General features: G+C 42.7%; 1 protein-coding gene across 7 annotated transcripts in view; it reads right to left on the reverse strand.

Moving 5' to 3' along the window:
• The window catches only part of ACACA (acetyl-CoA carboxylase alpha), a 102,496-nt gene that overhangs the window by 69,547 nt on the left and 13,646 nt on the right, over positions 1 to 19,303 (reverse strand). For all 7 annotated transcript variants that reach the window (XM_072353679.1, XM_072353678.1, XM_072353677.1 and 4 more), the window contains 22 exons: positions 17,329 to 17,461; positions 16,609 to 16,747; positions 16,135 to 16,244; positions 15,611 to 15,692; positions 14,035 to 14,133; positions 13,338 to 13,444; positions 12,827 to 12,937; positions 12,302 to 12,511; positions 11,611 to 11,781; positions 9,886 to 10,047; positions 9,164 to 9,327; positions 8,252 to 8,402; positions 7,589 to 7,692; positions 7,244 to 7,325; positions 6,144 to 6,289; positions 5,113 to 5,263; positions 3,686 to 3,820; positions 2,724 to 2,870; positions 2,019 to 2,207; positions 1,334 to 1,434; positions 1,101 to 1,189; positions 247 to 371 (listed from right to left, as the gene is read on the reverse strand). In XM_072353679.1, coding sequence (XP_072209780.1) covers positions 247 to 371; positions 1,101 to 1,189; positions 1,334 to 1,434; positions 2,019 to 2,207; positions 2,724 to 2,870; positions 3,686 to 3,820; positions 5,113 to 5,263; positions 6,144 to 6,289; positions 7,244 to 7,325; positions 7,589 to 7,692; positions 8,252 to 8,402; positions 9,164 to 9,327; positions 9,886 to 10,047; positions 11,611 to 11,781; positions 12,302 to 12,511; positions 12,827 to 12,937; positions 13,338 to 13,444; positions 14,035 to 14,133; positions 15,611 to 15,692; positions 16,135 to 16,244; positions 16,609 to 16,747; positions 17,329 to 17,461 — 2,908 coding nt within the window. The remainder of the gene's footprint in view (positions 1 to 246; positions 372 to 1,100; positions 1,190 to 1,333; positions 1,435 to 2,018; positions 2,208 to 2,723; positions 2,871 to 3,685; positions 3,821 to 5,112; positions 5,264 to 6,143; positions 6,290 to 7,243; positions 7,326 to 7,588; positions 7,693 to 8,251; positions 8,403 to 9,163; positions 9,328 to 9,885; positions 10,048 to 11,610; positions 11,782 to 12,301; positions 12,512 to 12,826; positions 12,938 to 13,337; positions 13,445 to 14,034; positions 14,134 to 15,610; positions 15,693 to 16,134; positions 16,245 to 16,608; positions 16,748 to 17,328; positions 17,462 to 19,303) is intronic.

A 19,303-nucleotide genomic window follows, 5' to 3' on the forward strand; every position in this document is an offset into this window, starting at 1 on the left:
CCAGAAAGAAGGTAAGACAGCAATTGCCAAGCCTATGAGACCAAACATGGCTCATCTAGAGAAAGTGAATCCACTTTCAGTGCAGGATAATGTCATTCACCAAGAAAACTTGAAGAAATTCCACATTGTTGCTGCTGTTGCTTCAGAAGCTAGAAAGTTAGCATCTGTAAGGATGAGAGCTGTCAACCTTTCAAACACACAATTACAAGGAGAAGCAAATTTCTAGAGAATAAATAGACAACTTACAATGAGCATTGTGACAAGCAGGTTCTTCTTGGTGACCTGAGCATGTGAGAAGATGTAGTTCAATACAGCATTCATGTCGCTTTTATTCTCTTCCCGAAGGGCAAAGACACACTTGTCATAGTGACCTGCAATCAGAAATGCACATTTTTTCAGCCTCCAAACCTCTGCCATAGAACAAATGTGACCAGATGTGTCTGGTTGTTTTTTTTTTTCCACATATATATGTCACATGTTTTGCATGATCTACTCAACCAGCTCTGGGATGAAAGCATTCCTCCCAACACACCTGCCCTCAACAGAGAATTTAAAGCATCCCACTCTTATAAAACAGCTCAAAAACCAAAGACTTCCCCTGTGAACAGTACAAAGAAGGGAATTGCGAGCAGCCTCTTTCATTCAAAACACCCAATAAAAATAGAAAAAAGACTTGCACCATCCTCTTCCACCAGCAAACTGAAGTGGAAGTGAATCTGCAGCACCATTACCGCAGGAACATGGGCAGGACAAAAAAAGTACAACAGAATCAAACTACCCGTGAGAACTAGAGCCTCAAAATCAGCCGGTGCATCATTGCCACCTTGTGCCTGGACACAGTAATGCAAAACATCTATTTCAATTGAGTCAAGCCAAGGGTTTGAGGTTTGCTCTCACAAGCACTGAAAAAAAAACCCCTCAGTTATTTCACAGCAGGTATCTCCTCCAAAAAAACAGAAGAAATCTGAGAGACCTTTGAAAGAAAACCCAAGTGGCTTAGCCTCATGGACTCATCTTTCTTGAGGAGGGTAAACATGGAGCTGCTGGGACCAAACGCGGGTCTTTCAGAAATCAAAAGCTTGATATGCACAGAGACTCACCATGCTGGAACTGAGTCTCCACCTTCAGATACTGACGGAGCAAATCCATTACAACTGCTTTCATGTGACCCCGGATACCACTCCGGTACCTGAGGAAACAAACAGATCAAACCCAGCGTTCAAGGCTGATTTAAGACAAACAGGCTCAGGTCTTTCAAGTAAAACTGGGAAAAAAAGAAGAGGAATAAGAAGGAATAAGGAGTAATTAGGGGTCACCCCTGAAAACAGCTTACCTCTGTACAAGCTGCACAATACTCTGAGTGTTCATGAAAAAGACCTCACGCTCTGATTTGCGGTTCAAGGTGGCTGCATGGCTATCCAAGATATTGGCAATCTGAAATAGAGTTACGTCTCATGACAGCTACTGAACCAAGGTGAGACAGTCTGCTTGACAACTAGTAACAACTGCCAGACAAACCAGACCGGAGCTTTAGCAGAATCCAGAAAAGGCCAGAGCCTCAAACTACATAGGAAGATAATGACCTAATGACAATACAAAAATTGAAGTATGACATTGTATAAGGTAATCATCTTCCAACATCTCATTACTTGATCAGGCCTTCTCAGTTGCAATAATTCCTTTTTAAGGTTAAGTTGACACTGGAAATTGCAGCGTAGCATAGGTACCAGCCAAAAAGCAAGTACATAAATGCCCACAAGGCCACTGATACAATTAAACTCCTCCTAATTCTTAAGCTAGTGTGTTTAAAGCTATAGTGAGCAGAGAACACATAGCCTTCAGCACAGGAAAAGAAGGCAAATAAGCTTAAGTGATACAATAAATATCTTTCATCACAAAGATTCTATGTTCAAATGCATTTTTAAGTCCATCTAATCTCCAGTTAACTTAAAGGAATTTTCTCTCTTTACTCCAACACAAACCAATTTTGATCCCCTTATACAAGTGTGGTTGATCACCTGCTGGCTAGGAAACTGGCAAAGGACTGATGTGATGTTGCTGGCATATTGGGCCATTTCCTTCTTGATAGACTTCTCCACGTTGGGTGGGATCCGTCCAGAAACACTGGTCATGATGTCCTGAAGTTCCAGCAGAGGCAAAGATGGATCTCTCAGTGTCTTCATTAGTCGCTCGACCCAGCCCTTCACCTAGAGGCAAGTTAGCATAGAGGCAAACGTAAGGAAAAAATAAGCAGCAAGAAGGGAGAAATGGAAAGGCTGTTCAGTGAGATCTTCAGTTCTGCTGCATTACACAGCTAGTACAGGGACTAAACATGAGAACTGAAGTAGCTTTAGTGCCACCTTTCACCAATAGCTTGCTCAGATTCATTCACCTTCATTCCTCCTTCCTCCAGAATTGTACCACAGCTGGATAGCCATGAACACATAGCTCACATTTACAAGGTTGCAGGCACAAGCAGTAAAGCTCAAGCTCCACTCCTAACTTACACTCCCTTTTGGGTACCACAGATGGGACTCTCCCATGTCACTCTCTGCTGAGGCTGGCTATCAGAAAACATAAGAAAGAGAACCAAGGCCAGCTAGCACTAGCAGCACAGTACTGCTCTGAGTCTTGGTCCTCAGACTGTGATGTGCCAACAGTCCAGTCTTCCATTCAAAAGAAAGAATATTTGCTCTCTCTCTGAGCTAAGAAGTAACCAGTACCTTGCTGCTAAAGTAGGGCTCAGGCAGGCAGTACCCATTCATCACGTTGACCAGGTTATCCAGGACATAATGGAAGATGCGATGGAGTTTCTCGCCTCGAAGTGCTGTGCTCTGGATCTGTGGCAAGGTGCCCGTGTGCAGTTCAGCCTGGAAACACAGCAAATACCACAGTGTCACCAATCCTCCAATATGGCATCAGCCATTGTAGTAACATCCAGTTACCCCCAGCTGGAGGCTCAGATTTAACCTAGAAGAATTTCCTAAGTGTAAAATGCTCGTGGTTTGAGAGAGAAAAGCTATGAGCTGAATCTGCAACAATTCCAGGTTGTGTTCTCCACAAAAAAAGCTTCCAGCCTCTCTCCAAAATGGATTCCAGTTGATTTATATCTCAACAAAAAGCAGAGGAAAAGCCAACAGGTTGATGTTGACAATTACTTTCCACCCTCTGCATGGCAGCTTCTCAGTTTTCTATTCGCTATTGCTAAAGGAACAATAAATTCTTTTCCATCGCCACCAGCTACATCCCAGAAATGCATGTTTGCCTTTCACCTTAAAAAAGGATCCAGATTTGCTACAATTTGCAGGGCCTGACACTCTTGGAGTTGGGATCTCTATTCCTGCCCTTCAGAAGAGCACCACAAAGAAGAATCCATGATAAAAAAGAAGCAAAATAAGCATGCGGACAAATAAATCAGATAGAAGGATCTCACCAATCTCCAGTATCACATACAGACATGTACCCACAATGTAGCTTTGAGGTAAGAAGAGAACAAGGATGGTACAAAAGCTTTGCATGAATCAGAGGACCAGATGATAATCTGAGTCCAAGTCACCACGAGACAAACACGGAGTATGGTGACATTTCCAATACAATGCATAAATCTGGACCATCTTGTAGCACTCTCAGCATCACTCCCCTATTAAAAACACCACAAAATTCTGTGCTTCCTACAACTTCTCACCTGCTGAACCCTGCTGGGATCATCCAGCTGGAGTTTGGCAATCACACAGCCTGGATCCAGCACTGCCCCAGGGCGTTTGACATAATGGATGCAGCCTGATTCTCCTGCTGTTAGTGTCATCACCATTTTCATCACCTGTAGCAAGGGAAACAGGTTACGCACTCAGCTTCAGTAGTCCACAAATGGTTCCAGTTTTGTAAGCTAGCAGCCAACAACCTACCACAGACAAAGTAACCTGCATGAGCACCTTTTGCATTCAGGCTTTCTCAAAGGTCCATACATACACTGCACGTACATTGCTAATGAAATTTTGGGAACTTAAGTAAACTGTAAAACAAGTTACTAGGCCACAGATTAGTGCAGCAGGAAGCTGCTTGGACCAACAGGTATTTAGGAAGGTCCTACGTTCAACACAGGGAACAAAACAGATACAGTCTATTATTGCACTCTGGTTTGAAATGCAGGAGCCACTCTCAAAAGCTACAGCAAGACCCTTCTTCTTAGCAAAAGAAATGAAGATTACCTTCTAGAGGTCACAACTCTCAGCCTGCTATTCACAAATAGAGGTACTCCCATAGTTCAACCACAGAAGCTCTTGCCTTTGGAGCAGAAGTGTTAGGTTTAGGGGAAGGCAGTCTAGTTTTACTATTGCTGTAGCATATACCACAACTGGGAAAACAGGAATTGAGTAGGTGGTGCCTCTTTAGCCATGGTTCTGTTGCAGCATAAAAGCATTTACATGAAAGTATCCGGATCTCTGGCTTGATATTCTTCTCCTACACAATCTTCCCAACTAGTTTAATTGCCCCTCTGCCAACACACCCTCCCCTCCCTCATATCTGTTTGGAGCCATGCACTCCTACACGACCTCTCACGCTTTCCTCACTATGATGCAGCAATTGTTCTTCATCTCCTCTCTAAGCATTAAGTAACTTCCAAGGGAGAAGGCAGGAGTGACGCTTATTTTCAGCTTAATTTGTCTGATCAATCTGATAAATGATCAGGTGATCAGAGAAGTCTTAACTTGTTACTTAATACTAGCATATACGTCTTCTGAGTCTCTTTTAAGAGCTAAGTAGTAGCCTATGGAAGGAAAGCCTTCTTCACTGTAGTTAGAAGACACGGTATATGTAGATTTCACTCTGCTTTGGTACCATGGCAAGATAGTAACTGTGGTCTTACTGCTAAGAAATGTTGTTTTTTACTTAGTGAAGTCATTAATTCTCAGATTTCAGCTGTTAAAAATTTCTTCCCCACCATCTTATTCTGTTTGCTGATTCCCAAATTAGTCCAAGTTAAAACACATAAAATTCAGAACAGAAATATTATGAATTATTGCTCATTCTCATTTCCCAGTTCAAGAACATTCAACTTTTTTTTTCTCCCCAGCTTCTGCCTGGACAGCAACAGTTCTTTGAGACTTTTACCTCTATTTCTGCAAAGCATTGGCCTGCAAATACGTGTCCTCCATCCTCCACCACATACTGGATGAGCTTCCCAGCCGAAGGTGAACGCAGAATGGAAGGATCATTTTCCTTTTCAAACACACAGGTCTTGTTACCTATAGTGATGCGATACCTAGGAAATAACAGGTAGAACAGAATCAATGAATCATTTAGGTTGCAGAAGACCTCCAGGACCTTCAAGTCCAACCATCCACCTAACACAACAAGTTCACAGCTAAATCATGTCTCTAAGCACCACATCCATGTCTCTTAAATGCTTCCAGGTAGCAGAATGCTACCACTTCCCTGGGCAGTCTGTTACTACACTTAACTATCTCTCCTGTGAATAAACTCTACCTGGTGTCCAATCTAAATCTCCCCTGGCACAACTTGAGGCTGTTGACTCAAGTCCTGTCATTGTCACCTGAGTAAAATGACTGGCATCCACCTCACTGCAACTCCTTTCAGATAGCTGTAGAGATCTGAGGCTGCATCTGAACACAATTCATGTACTGTGGTTAGCTTACTGTATCACTATGTTCTGACTGCAGATTTTAAAAGCACTCTGGAAGGATACCAAAGCCATTCTAGACTACTTCAGAAAAGTCCATCCAGTGTACAAACTTCTGAGCCAGCAAATATTTTAACACTGCAAACCATGAAGTTTTGGGAAATGGGAATCTGAGCCACCTAAACAGCCTGCAAATCAGCTCAGCTAAGTGGACAGTCAGAGTACTGGGTCTCTTACAGGTGACCACATGTAATCCAAAAGGGCAGGAGAGCATGGACTCCCCATCAGTAAAGTCTTACAGGAAAGGTCTGAATGCATCCCAGACACACATTTCAGATTAAGGCAACTTCTCCCTTGAAACTCATTGATAATAATACATCTAAGAATCCTTTCCTAGGAGAAAGTTCAATTTCCAGCTGATCATCAGGAAGCATAAGGTTAGAAGTACACTTAATCTGGACTGACACACAGATGTTATACAATCATCTTTACAAGTTGCTACCTGTCCACTTCTTCTTTCATGTAGGTGGTGTAGCTGCTGCCATCGTAAGATAGGAGCAGCCCTCCGTCGCTCAGTCGGTGCACGTCAACTTCCACACAAGAGCTGTTCATGATGACCACATATGAATTGGGAGACTGCCGGGTCACCTGCAGATGCACAAGAACAGAAGGTAGCACATGAGAGAGAGACAGCACTGACAGTGCTTTGGTTGCCACAACGCACACAGATTTCCAAGCACTGCAACGGTGGTAATTAAAGAAGTGGAACAGAGATGTTTGTTCTCATCTTAGATGGAAAAAAAAAGTGTGAAAAGAACTTGAGATCTCAAAGCCGAGCACTTAGCAGCCAAAAAATGCCAGAACTAATGCTGTTTATATTTGAAGCTGGGTAAATCAATCAAAGCACACTTTAACTGCCATTCACTGCTTCTCTGCTTCTCATTGAAGCAGTGCCAAAATAAAGCTATGGAATCTGATCTGCAGGGGGCAGAATACTTAGAGCTGCAAATGACAATATACGATCATGTCATTAAAAACTTCACCACAATAAGTTTTCCTAGGGAAGCTAATTGCAATTGTACAGGCAATCTAAAGTCTAGTGTTTCTTCATCCTTGTATGCCTGCTTTTGCACACTTTGAACAGTATTTTTAATGGTAATTTCTTTGGGTTTTGTAGTTGTTGTTTTTTTTCTCATAGCAAAGAAAAAGCAATGCTAAAGAGAAAAACTGCTACAAACTCTACCATGCTGATGAAACTGGAGCCAAACACTCAGCACAATGTATCTACATATTCAGAAACATCAACTGAAAGTTTCAGACAACCAAAAGGCAGGGGGTTTCACATAAAATTCTGGTCTAATATTCTTCAGTACATGCAGAGGAGCTCTTGACCCTGAAAAATTAAGATGTTTACAGAGATATTACAATAAAAAGATGTGACAGGTTATCATCTTGATCATTATTACTCAACCCCACTAAAGCAGAGCATATATATTTTGCACAGATTTAATTCCAACAGTGACAAAGATTAAGCCAGAGCAGCACACAGACATCTATGGTTAACAGAGGCATGAGGTTAGTTTTCTATGCTGTACAACATACCTTCAACACGTATTTCCGTCCTTCGTAGATGAGTTCCACATCCACAGTGTTTAGCAACGTATGGGCAGGCAGGACTTGGCCCCTTGAAAGAGAAGTACAAAGCAAATTTTGCCTTCCAGAAATCACCAAATGACGACCAGGGATCCAAAGAGATCCAAAGAAGCATGAAAGGATTTAAAAAACACTAGCAGGGAGAGTAGGCCAGTTTTCTTAGGCCAGTAGATAAACAGTCCCTTGGGATCAGAGAATAGACAACAAATAACAAGCTCCATGCATTTCTGGATTGTGCATTACTTGAACAAAACTTCAAGTCAAAAATAATTCCTATCAGACAAGCAATTTTACCTTTCTAGAGAGTGCAGGAAGTTTGAAACGCTGTTTCGAAAGCTCACATCAGCCACATGAAGAGCTCCACATACCACTCCTAGCATGGTGTCAGGCCTTTCAGCCTAGAAAGAAGGGGTACTTAATACAGTTCCATCTCTTTTAGTATCACTCTGTTCTAGACATCCACTTGAAGAACCAATGATCTCAGCTCCATTTCTGGTTTAAGGCCAATCTTCCATTAAAATTAAGCTGTTGTTGTATATATCCAAATACTATATAAAAGCAATCACCCCTATAAAGAAAACCACATGATCTTTGTTCTTTCTGAATCAAATCCTGAGACTCAATCTATTGGAGCCTTTCCATCACACCTGTCCCAAGAAGTATAGTAAAATACTAGCTTTAATTCTCATATACACTAGGATGCCTCTATGGCCAACTCTAAGACTACTTTCTCCTGACAAGTTGGTGACCTGGAATTTTGATACAAATAAGAATCAAGCCCAGTGAAAATCTTCATTTGCAGTGTGGTAGGTGGAAATTAAGTACTCCTAAATACTCATTTTCTGGTAACCAGAACATACCAAGCTTCCCTATTCTCTCCTTTTCTCTCTCTTCAGCCCACCCTTCCCTCTTCCTCTCCCTCTCTCCAAACTAGTCCTGTAAAGCAAACAGTTGCACCTGCACTTTCTCAGCAATAAGCCGATCCAACCAGCCAGTGTCAATGCGGTTCTGCTGGAAGCTTTCTGTTTCCAGCAGTTTTATCAAGTATTCCACAGTGGTTCGGAAATCCCCTCGGATGGACAGCTCCTTCAAAGCCACCACCATGTTTCTGAAAGAGAAGAGAAAACCTATTATCCGTTCTATATTAACACTAATGTGCAACCCAGTAACTCTAAACAGTTCCTTCTAAGTTGCCTGGGAAAAACGGATCCTACGTGATATGCTTAGGAATGAAAGAATATTGATTTTCTTCAGTCTGCTCTCAGTGTGAACCAGAGAAACTCAGCCAGCATCAGCTATGAGATCAGGAGTTTCCACTGTTACCAACATCTAAGCACCTACCACATGTGAAAAGTACATATAATAGTAACAGACACTGTCACCATCCCACCCAGAATGGAACAGAGGAAACACTCTGGATAAAAAATAGCATGGATGACAGGTCAGACAGTCCTGCGGTATGATAAGCTTTTTATGTCTCACATCACATAAGAACACTCAGTTATTTATAGGGCACTGGCATTGCCAAGTTATCAACGCTCTTCTGTTAAAAGCCTTCCACCTGAATGCTTTCAAAGAAGGACTTCAACACAATGGTATCTTACTCCAGCAGCAGGCATAGAAGGCAGGAATGAAACAGAAGGGAAATAAACTAAAGAGAAGTAACCAAAAAGCGAGGAATGTGGGGGCAGTGCAGTGGAATTGCAAAGCAAGACAGGATGAGGAGCCTGACCATGATGTGGAAAGCGAGATGGAAACTCCTCTCAAAAATACCAGAACTAAAGAGTCTAGTTTCATCCATGGCACTCTGAAACAAAGAGGAACAACATAAGCAGTTTCCAAGGTTCTACCACTCTTCTGACTACTTACGAGATGGCTTCTTCACGATTCTCTCCCCAGGAGAAGCAATGACCAAACTGAGAATCAGCAAATTCATGAAGCCCTCCTGCAGCAGCAACACTGAAATAGCCCCAGACATTCTTATTGCTGCGGAAATTCAGTTCCTGGACTGTACCAGAGCTGGGCTTAAATCCCTGTAAAAACAGACAGACATTGCTATACATCCTAAAGAAAAAGTAAATAAACCAGAATTAGGGGAATAATCAGAATTGTAAAGAGCACCATTTTGCTCTGCAACATGATACGTACACAGCTAAGCTGAGCCTGCTCACCGCCAAAGCAACAGCAAAGGTCTATAGAACACAGAAGCACAGGAACTGCTGTAGTTCAGAAACTACATGAAACCAAAGACCTCAGCTTCTGTAAGGTCAGTAACACCTTGGCAGCTAATAATGACAGCGTGCGCTGGGGACAACCAAGTCACAATAAAAAGGATTTATAATCCTAAGGCACAGATAAAATCCGTTATACTCTGAGAAGTTGAAGAGATGAAGGTGAAGATACCGTACAGTGCGCCTGTGTCAGTCCACGTTCCTCTAGTGCCTAACCACAGCCTACAGAACCGTCAGCTATGTAAGATAAGGGCAGAATCTTTTAAAGGTGCTGCCAAACCTTCCAGGAACAGCAGCAGCGATTGCACTTGCTGAGGTTATCATAGCACGATAAGGAACTACAGAATCTAAAACACTCACCTCATCAGGATTCTCACTGGTGATACGTGCAGCAATAACATGGCCACGTGGACAGGGGACATGGGCTGAATTCTCAAAATCTATAGATCCATCTCCCCATGGGGAAACACCATACATCACTCGGATATCCTTGATCCGGTGGAGTGGAATCCCCATGGCAATCTAAGGAGGAAAAACAGAATTTCCCACTAATAAGCAAGTTGCTCTCCTCACAGAGGGTCTCTTTTCCTTAAGGAATTAACTCCACCAATTCTCTGCAGAAGCAAATACTGCAGCTCTCATACAGCAAACACATATTCTTGTTTTCCTAAGTGAGCCCTCTCCACTGACACGTCCTGTTACATTTAGATTTCTCAAGACAGCTGAACTCTGTGTAACGTCCACCTTATGACTTTCAACAAATATTTTCCACTGATTAAAAGACTTCAAAGAAGGTCGGTCGCTGCTAGGTCCGCCATGGATGGGCCTGAATTAAGCCTGATAAAAATACACTGAGGTGCCAGATGACCCCTAACCAGTTATATGGAACACATGAGGAACTCTGTAACTATAAAATGCAGAGAGAGTAACCCACAGAACTGGCTGCTGACCGAAGCCTTATGGACTGAATCCCTTGTCATTCTGGTTAACAACAACAACAAAAAAAAACCTACTGGTTCATATAAGCCATAAATGTCACTCACTGTGATGATTTCCCCTTGAAAAAGTAATAAATCAAGACAAATTCTTGGTTGCTTTGACACATCTATTCCAGTGCCTAATTATTAGGAGCAAATCCTATTTTGTAGAAAGACTTGAAGAGCAGGGACCTCAGCCAAGAAGAGGAAGCATCTGCTATTAGTGAGGGACTTGGAGAGGTGGAAACAATTTCCCTGGAAGTCAAGAACTGCTAATCAAAATTAAAAAGACCAAAGTCACTTTCCTGAACTTCAAACAACTGCTGAACTTGCTGAAAGATGAAAAAACCAATTGTCTGCTCTTTTTTTTTTTCACTCCCTCTGCCATTAGAAACTCTGGGAATACTGTTATCTCTTGGAGGCAGTGGACTGGGCAACGCGCTGCTCTAAACTGGCACAGCATTTGATTGCTCTGCTAGCCTCAGAAGCCAATTCATTTGACAAAATAATTTCAGGGCTTGAAGTTGAACTACTCATGTCTAAAGCCTGTTAGGACAGGGATTTTACACACAACCAAACCAATCAGTTTTCTTACATTTATATCTTATTATGCTACTGCTTCATTTTTTTTAACTCTCCAAGAATTTCAGGAGGAACAACGAGAAAATTACTTCTCTTTGCTTTCCAAGTCAGAACAGAAGGGGAAGAATATTTTGGAACACAGAAGTTTTGCTCCAGCCACAGATATAAATTCCAAACTGGGAAAGCAACAAAACTGGTCTATTAATTGGGTGGTTTTGGTTGGGAAAGAAAAGTGGGGAGTTCAATTTCACCCATCGGCACACGGGGATATAGGCTGTATATGGTACCTCTGACAGCTGCCTTGCACTCTTTCCTCTCTAACTATTGAGATCTAGTCATCTGCTTAACATTAATATGTGATCCAGTTTTAACACAGAAACCTGGCAGTGACTCAGCAAGAGTCCAGCCCCCTAATTTCACCAGGGCTTCAGCAGAACAGGTTTTTCACGCTCAGCTTTCTTCACCATACCACAGTTTGAGTACTTCTGAAATCCTCCAGAAGTACAGGAATTGGGTCCTGACTCACCTGGAGCTGTGCTGCAGGAAGATTAACATCAGCTACCATCTCAGTGCAGGGGTGCTCCACTTGCAGACGGGGATTCAACTCCAGAAAGTAGAAGCTGCCATCCTGGCTGTACAGGTATTCCACAGTGCCCGCACTCACATACCCCACCATTTTTGCAAGCTTCACTGCACACTAAGATAGAGGAAAGAAGAGAATTTGTTTCCCATGCCCCACACTCCATCACCTGTGCCCTGTCCATCCACCCAACCCAATTCAGGATTTTTTTGATGGCGTTCTAAAACTTTAATCCAGCATCTTCTAATGCACCCAAAAGCCGCTCAAAGCAGAGAAAACGGCACCAGGTTTTGGTTCCCAGGTTATTTTGTTTACACTGTTTATAGAGGGCAGAGCCTGAAGTGAATATTTTTAACAGCCAGCATTAGAAAATCCACATAACTCCTGCTGCTCACTTTGAATGTGACATTACACATTTACAACACACCTCTCTCATTACTGAGGTGCAAGGATTTTCAGCGGACTCGGTTTTGGAAATGTCAGTGGTTGCGCACACAAAGCAGTTTACAACACATTACCTTATGTTGCTCTTTTAAAAGACTGAACAATGCAAAATTATTGTCAACGACAAATAAAAAGAGCCCTGTCTCCTCCTGGAGCCTCACATGAATAAGAGAACTTGCAGAGCCACTCTCACCTGTTCCATGTGCTCAAACACCACTGAAGTTGCAATAGAAGCAGGTGCTTCTTCAATAATCTTCTGGTGCCTGCGCTGCACGGAGCAATCCCGACCAAAGAGAGAGATGGCATTGCCATACTGGTCTGCCAGGATCTGCACCTCCAAGTGGCGGGACTGCTTGGCTAACCTCATTACAAAGATCGGAGAGCCTGGGACTTCAGCCTGAACCTATAGCAGAGACACCATATAAATGGACAAATCATTTTTTGTAAGCAGTCTTAATCACAATCATCCCCAGCTCATTTTTTGAGTAACAAATATCCTGAATATTTACCCAGGTCACTTATGACTAAAAACAACCTGCACTCACTTACATTTAATTACTGTGAAGTTTAAATCATCTCAGCTCTCCTAAATAATCCATAAGCTAAAGAAGGCCCACAGTAGTGGCTTCTTCAGTTCCTCAACATCCCCCACATTGTGCTCTCAGAATCACCCAACCAGAACATCTAGATCAAGACGGCATAAATCAATGGAAGTTACCTGTCTAAATAGGTTGGGGAAGTCATCTGCATTATTAACTTTCCTAATTCCTTTCCCTCCTCCTCCTTCAGAGGCCTTGATCATGACAGGGTAGCCAACTTCCTCAGCAGCCTGACCGAGATGGGAAAAGCATGGGTAAGTATAACAAGTTAACAAGTTGAAAAGATCTTTATTTATGAATGATCCATGTCCAAGTCCCCACATTCTTTGACTCTGTTTAGCAAACTAGACATGAACAAGATAGAAACCAAATATGCTATTTCAGGAGGATTCCTGTAGTTGGAAAAACAAGGGAACAGTTGCTGCCACTGCAGTGATCCTGTTTCTTTCTCATAATCCCACTAATTCTGCAGGCTGGGCCCAAAGACAGTTTGTGAAAGATTGCTTTCAGATTTCCAAGACTCAGTGCAGTCCTAGTCTGTTCTCGCATTAGAAATAAATTAAACCTCAAAGCAATCTCCAGGTATGCATGCAGCAGGCTCCAAACAGCTCCAAACTACCAGCCACCCACCCGCAGGCCATCATCTGCATCTTTCACGTAGCCTTTTTCATACAGTTCCTGAGGAACATTCAGGATACGCTTCTGAAGATCATTCTCCTGCCAATCCACTCGAAGACCTGAAAGATAAACATGACCTTCTAGTTTGTTCTGCTGCAAGGCTCAATGAGAACTCACACATCAGACACTGATGAAACAAAGGGCTGTAACAGTTCCTTGAGGAACCAGTCTGGAAGCATGTAAAAAAGAGAGGATGCTGAACACAAACAGATTATTACTGTTGTCTGGGGAGCAAAGATTTTTAATTGGGAAACTAACAGTTATGCCCTCCACGTACCCTGTGTAATTCTGAGAAACAGGCAGTTATTTACCATCTTTGAAAGCGTACAGAGCTTCCACAGAAGCAGAGTATTGGCTGCGTGCTACAGAATTACTGGATAGATGTTAGAGCAGTAAAGACTGCAGAAATACCAGATGCTACAGCTGCACTGTCAGACTAACAGCATGGTAAGGAACGTGCGTGTTTTGCCTGACATACCCACAAATATTATAGTCACTTTGTCCAAGCCTTGGATAATACAAGTTTGAATCCATTAACAGACATCACATACAACTGACCTTGTTATGCACATATACTTATTAAAGATCAGATGTGTTGAAGAAAGACAGATTAAAATGGTCTTTACATGCTGGGAAATTTCCTTCTTACCACTGCCGCTCCAAGGAAGAGTTGGGATGCCAGCAGTCTGAGCCACTATTGACGATGCAATTTTATCTCCTAAAGCCCACATTGCTTGGCTTGGAGGACCTGCAAAGAGCAAAAGCAATGCATGGAAGAGTTACAAGCTCTAGGGAAATGCCCACAGGTTTGATCTGGATCCCATGTACATGGAATAAATGAAAGCTCTCAGCAAGCCTGATGCAGGCTACTACCCAACTGGTATAAATCAATATTTCCAAATCAAACCCAAAAGCATTAACAGTGTCATCCAGGAATCTAAAAGTAGACCGGAGCACCTTTGACCAAGAAAGACAAAAAGGCAATTATAACTACAGCAATGCAACCACAGACATATCACAATGGCTTGTTACAGAAGCCTTGGAACTCTCAGCTTGCAGGCACCACTATCTGTCCACGTGTTTCTCTTCAAGCTGGGCCAGTTCTCAGAGAGATGGCAGGGGCTGGTGACTGGTATTAGGCGTGCACATCACATGCTATTGGAATAGTAATTCAGTGCCCTGATGTTCCTAGAAACATGGCTTATGTGGGACTGCAGCACATGATTGGCAAGAGATTTAAGCCGGAATTAAAATGCAGATTTAAAATTCCCCCCTTTTCAAAGGTTCAGAGCATTTCCACAGCTATGGCTCAAGTTATTACAGATCTGCTAGAAGTCAGAACACAATACAACTGCCCCAAAGATAAAGGTCACATTCACAACATGACTTTTATCACAAGTCCATCTTCAGTTTTAAACACGGCCTCCAAAACCTTACCCTGTATTCAGATATGGAAGCAACACTTCATCAAACACTTCCAGGACTCAATTAACTACACTGCTAACAGACAATAAATTTCATGCACTGTCTACTAAAAACTCTTTCAATAAAATTCAACTACAAACATCCTCTTTAAATTGACAGCAGAAATATTCAGGTTTTGGGTTGTTGTGGTGTTTTTTTTAGCTGCTTTAACACCATATTCTTTGATTTTCTATCTCAAAATACTCACAGATATTTTGGGCAACTTGCCACTTCTCCCACACAGCAATTACTTCCCAGCACACATCCAAACCTTACCCACTCCCATCTGCAAAGAGGTGCACCATCACTTCGAGGAAATGGTGGGAAACATGATCATAGAAGTCTAGCATGTCTAAACATGGATAATTTCTAGATGTAACTTTGCTCACCTCTATTTTTAATAGAAGGTATAAGGAAGGCTTACAGCCCTTCCTTACAGTCCTCATGGAAAAGAATGACAGGATTAATCTGTACCCCTCTTGTCTCCCAGACCCAGGGCCTTACTGAGCTAAGCCCTCCATCATAACCCAGGGCCTATTCCAATCCAGCTTCATTAGCCTCAATTACTGGAAACAGAGTACACTGCAAGACAGCATATTCTGTTGCTCTGACCACTGTAAAGAACACATCATCAGTCTTGCACTTGCAGATAGTACCTTACGACTCTGTTTCAGGCTCAGGATTTTCTCTCATTAAACCCACCCATCTAAAAATAAGGACTAGACTTCATCAGATATCTGGTCAGAAGTACATATGCTCACCCATGAAAGCAATTCCATTTTTGTGGAGAAGTTCTGGTAGTTTTGGGTTCTCAGAGGCATGGCCCCAGCCAGCCCAAACAGCCTGCAGAAGAACATGACATAATTCACTGTTATAAGAAAACAGGCACATGAGCAGAAATACAAAGCATGCAGATATTTCTAAATCTTTATTTTCTCCACTGAACAGAAAACAGCCTCATAACATCCACAAGCCTTGGCAAGCTCCTGAAGTACACTCAGGCTACTTCAAAGGGACAGAGTACTGCATCTTGCAGACAAGACTAAGAAGGCTGCTGAAGAGCAGCTAAGTGTAGGGAATGAAAGGGTGAAGGGAACCTTCTGTCTCCTACAGAAACTCACACTGAGAAACTGACTGCATTCTAACGTTCACTGTCCATTAGTGCCAGTATCGGTTTGTCAGTTCCATTTCTTTAACCTGTCTCTTCCCCCAGCTCCAACTCATTATTTGAGGAGGGGGGTTCTTTACTGCTACTTCATGATTTGAAAACTGTGGCATTTCTCACCTGCACTGGAATGCGTTTAGCAATATCAAGAATGAGTTCCACATTTGCATAGTTGTTGTTGTTTGGTCCTCCTGGCACTGGCACATAGTGATCTGCCATTTTAATGTATTCTGCAAATGCAACAAAGGTTACATTTAGATCCCAGATCTGGTCAAGGGTACTTTGGTCTAAAACTTCCCAAACCTATGGCATAAGCAAATCTGAACATCCGTATCCAAGTTCCTCTTATCAATCAATGACAATTAATGACAATCATCCAATTATATATATATTATATAGTGCAAATTTCCTGCACTATAAAATACCCTACTGGAAAATTTTAACTTAGTGCTCTATTAGCACTTAATAAACAATCATTCCAAAAGTACTCAAAGCACTCAATCTGTTCCCAGACAAAACAGCACACGATGCAGTGGACGTCCATTCAGCCCCTTGCATCTCTCCAGGCACAGAGTTCTGTGCACCTTCACTCACCTGCGTTTGCTTTCAGGTCCTCAGGAGTCACCATGACAACAAATCTGATTGCCCGCTCGTTTCGAAACATCTCATAGGACCAGCGCCGGATTGACCTCATGCATTTCACTGCCGCAATCCCATTGTTGGCTATCAGGACCTGCATATATGAGATGCAGCAATGAGACAACAGTCTAAATAGCACAGAACACTGAGCAATAACGAAAATAGTCTCTGCAGATTCTTTCAAGCCGTTTTTTTGTTGTCCAGTTTCCTTAGCCAGCTTTCAGCTCAGTAAGGAATCAGCTCTTGCTTAGCCATGAAGATATTAATGCCTTATGCTTTGTTGGGATTAAAGAACAGAGGGGCACTTCAGAACTGGCATGATGAGTTGCTAAAACTTTTGTTACCTGAATGGAAGGGACCTCACTGTTATGTATTTATGTGTTTTGGAATAAAACTCTCAGTGCTTCGTCCAGTCTGCATTTGCTGTATCTGTCTATAAGTTCTCCTCTATCAGCAGAGGCTCATTCAGATTTTTTTTCCTGTCACATTAAACTAAAACAATTTATCACATTTAAAATTGAAACCGAATGACTACAGGCAGAAATACAAGTTAATGAAATTCCTGAACTTGTACTTTGACATCTGCAATACGCAGTACTGAATAAAGAGAAGTCGCAGCATTGGAGAAGGGAACAGGAATGCAATATGCCCAAGCTCAGAAGGTCAGCAATTTACCTTTTCAATAACTCTGTTCCCTCCAAAACGAGTAACAAATTCTGCTGGAGAAGCCACAGTGAAATCCCGCTGCACATCAACTTTCTTCCTGTCCCGGCCTTGCTTTACGAGGTGCAAACCAGACATGCTGGGCCTAAGGGAATTTGAAAGGGACAGAAAAAAGCAACACTGCAGTGCAGATGAACACAAATAAAGCAAGGTACGGTGATAATTTCTACCTGTCCCCTTGATCACATTCCCCAAGACAAGCAGAACTTTCCCCACTTCCAGTTTGCAGCTCTTATAATCATGATCTTGCTTTGCAATGAACTGCAGTTACATCTCAGTGTATGTCAGCCCACGTGGGGCAATTCAGGTTATGCCAATACATAAGCAGGTGAAAACGTGTTCACTGCACATCACTGCCCATCACAGAACAAATGTTAAACCACACTCCATGCTGCTTCTCAGTCTTCCAGGAGAGCTGACAAATGATGAAGTCTTGTGGCTTTGGTAAAATAATGTACTAAGTCAGATTCCATAAGGAAATCCTATTTGAGAACCACAGCAAATACACTCCAGGTGTAAACGAGAGGCTCTGCCATCCCCGTGCCTGGTTACTTCAACCACTTCCCAGGGACGTGCCCAGCAGCAAGGCATGGCCCTGGGGGTTGTGTGTTCAGTTGGAGTCAGGCATGGTCACCCTCAGCATCTTCTGCCTTCATCAGCTGAGGTACTGAGCAACTCCCTAGGGAGACGGGAAGAGATGGGGCAGAAAGGGACTGACCTGCTGGGGAGGGCAGGAAGGGCAAACAACAGCAGGGACAGCCCTGACTCTATCAGGATGTTCAAAATAAGAGAAGCACACCCGTGGCACTTCACCCAGTACTCTGGAGCTGAATTTCAACTCATCAATCTTTATCTTACACATGGGATATTCCCATGGCAAACAGTCAAGGCGGTAGAGAGCTCCAAGTTACAGACCTTGTAAAGAAAGCAAATCCGGAGCTTAACTGGGAAGTAAAAACCTGTTCTAAGCACAGAGAGACATCAGAGCAACCCCTGAAGCCAAGGATGTAGAAATGAGAGGTAACAGAGGGGAGAGCAACAGCGTGATGTTAACACGTGCTAAGAAAGAAAGAAGACTGTCTCCCAGTGACATGCTGGGTACTACAAGTGTCTGTACCAGGTCAGACTAAAGTACACCCAGTTCCACAACCTGTCTCAGAGGCAGCAGCTGATAACCAGACAAGGGCATGAGATCACGTAGAGCTTGTAGAGGTACTTCCCAGGAACACTTTCCCTTCTTCCTGCAAGCTGCAATCCCAATAGGCCGTGTCACTGTAACTAACAGGGCTGCTGACAGAGTTCATGGACTGCACTGCAATAATCACAGCCTGCAAACTTGAGGATCAGGGCCAGCAGGCAAGGAAGAGAGGAAAAGCATGGACAAGATTGAACTTCTCTGTCTTTAAAGATCAGAATCCACGGCTTGGCCAAGAAGGAGTACAGACAAGAAATAAATGAGACAGGTTTATTCACTGAAGGCTTATTGCAATTGATCTCAACCAAGAAGAGACCAAACTCTTGGGGTCAGAAGCTGTGAACATGGATGGATACGGACCATGGATACGTATGGACCAACTTGCCAGGTTCAAATTACTACACAAATGAAGATATTGCTACAGCAAAAATGACAAGATAACCAAATTTTCCATCATTCAGAATAAATTGCAGATGTTTCTTTATAAGCAAGTATAGTTCGGTTTACTCTATGATGGGAAGCATACCAAGAACATCACGTTTGATTGACTAGCAATCACAGGCTGCCCATCACGACCAAAGCAGGAAAGATTTTGTTCTTCTTGCAGCATAATGTGAGGGAGAAGCTGGGCAGCAATGAAGGAAGAACATTGAACCACAAACACAACAGAACAAATGACAAATCACTAACAGTCATCCCTGCTGTTCTCCAGGACACACACGCAGTGCTTTC

Source organism: Excalfactoria chinensis, chromosome 19 (assembly GCF_039878825.1).
Source record: "Excalfactoria chinensis isolate bCotChi1 chromosome 19, bCotChi1.hap2, whole genome shotgun sequence".
Taxonomy (NCBI): domain Eukaryota; kingdom Metazoa; phylum Chordata; class Aves; order Galliformes; family Phasianidae; genus Excalfactoria; species Excalfactoria chinensis.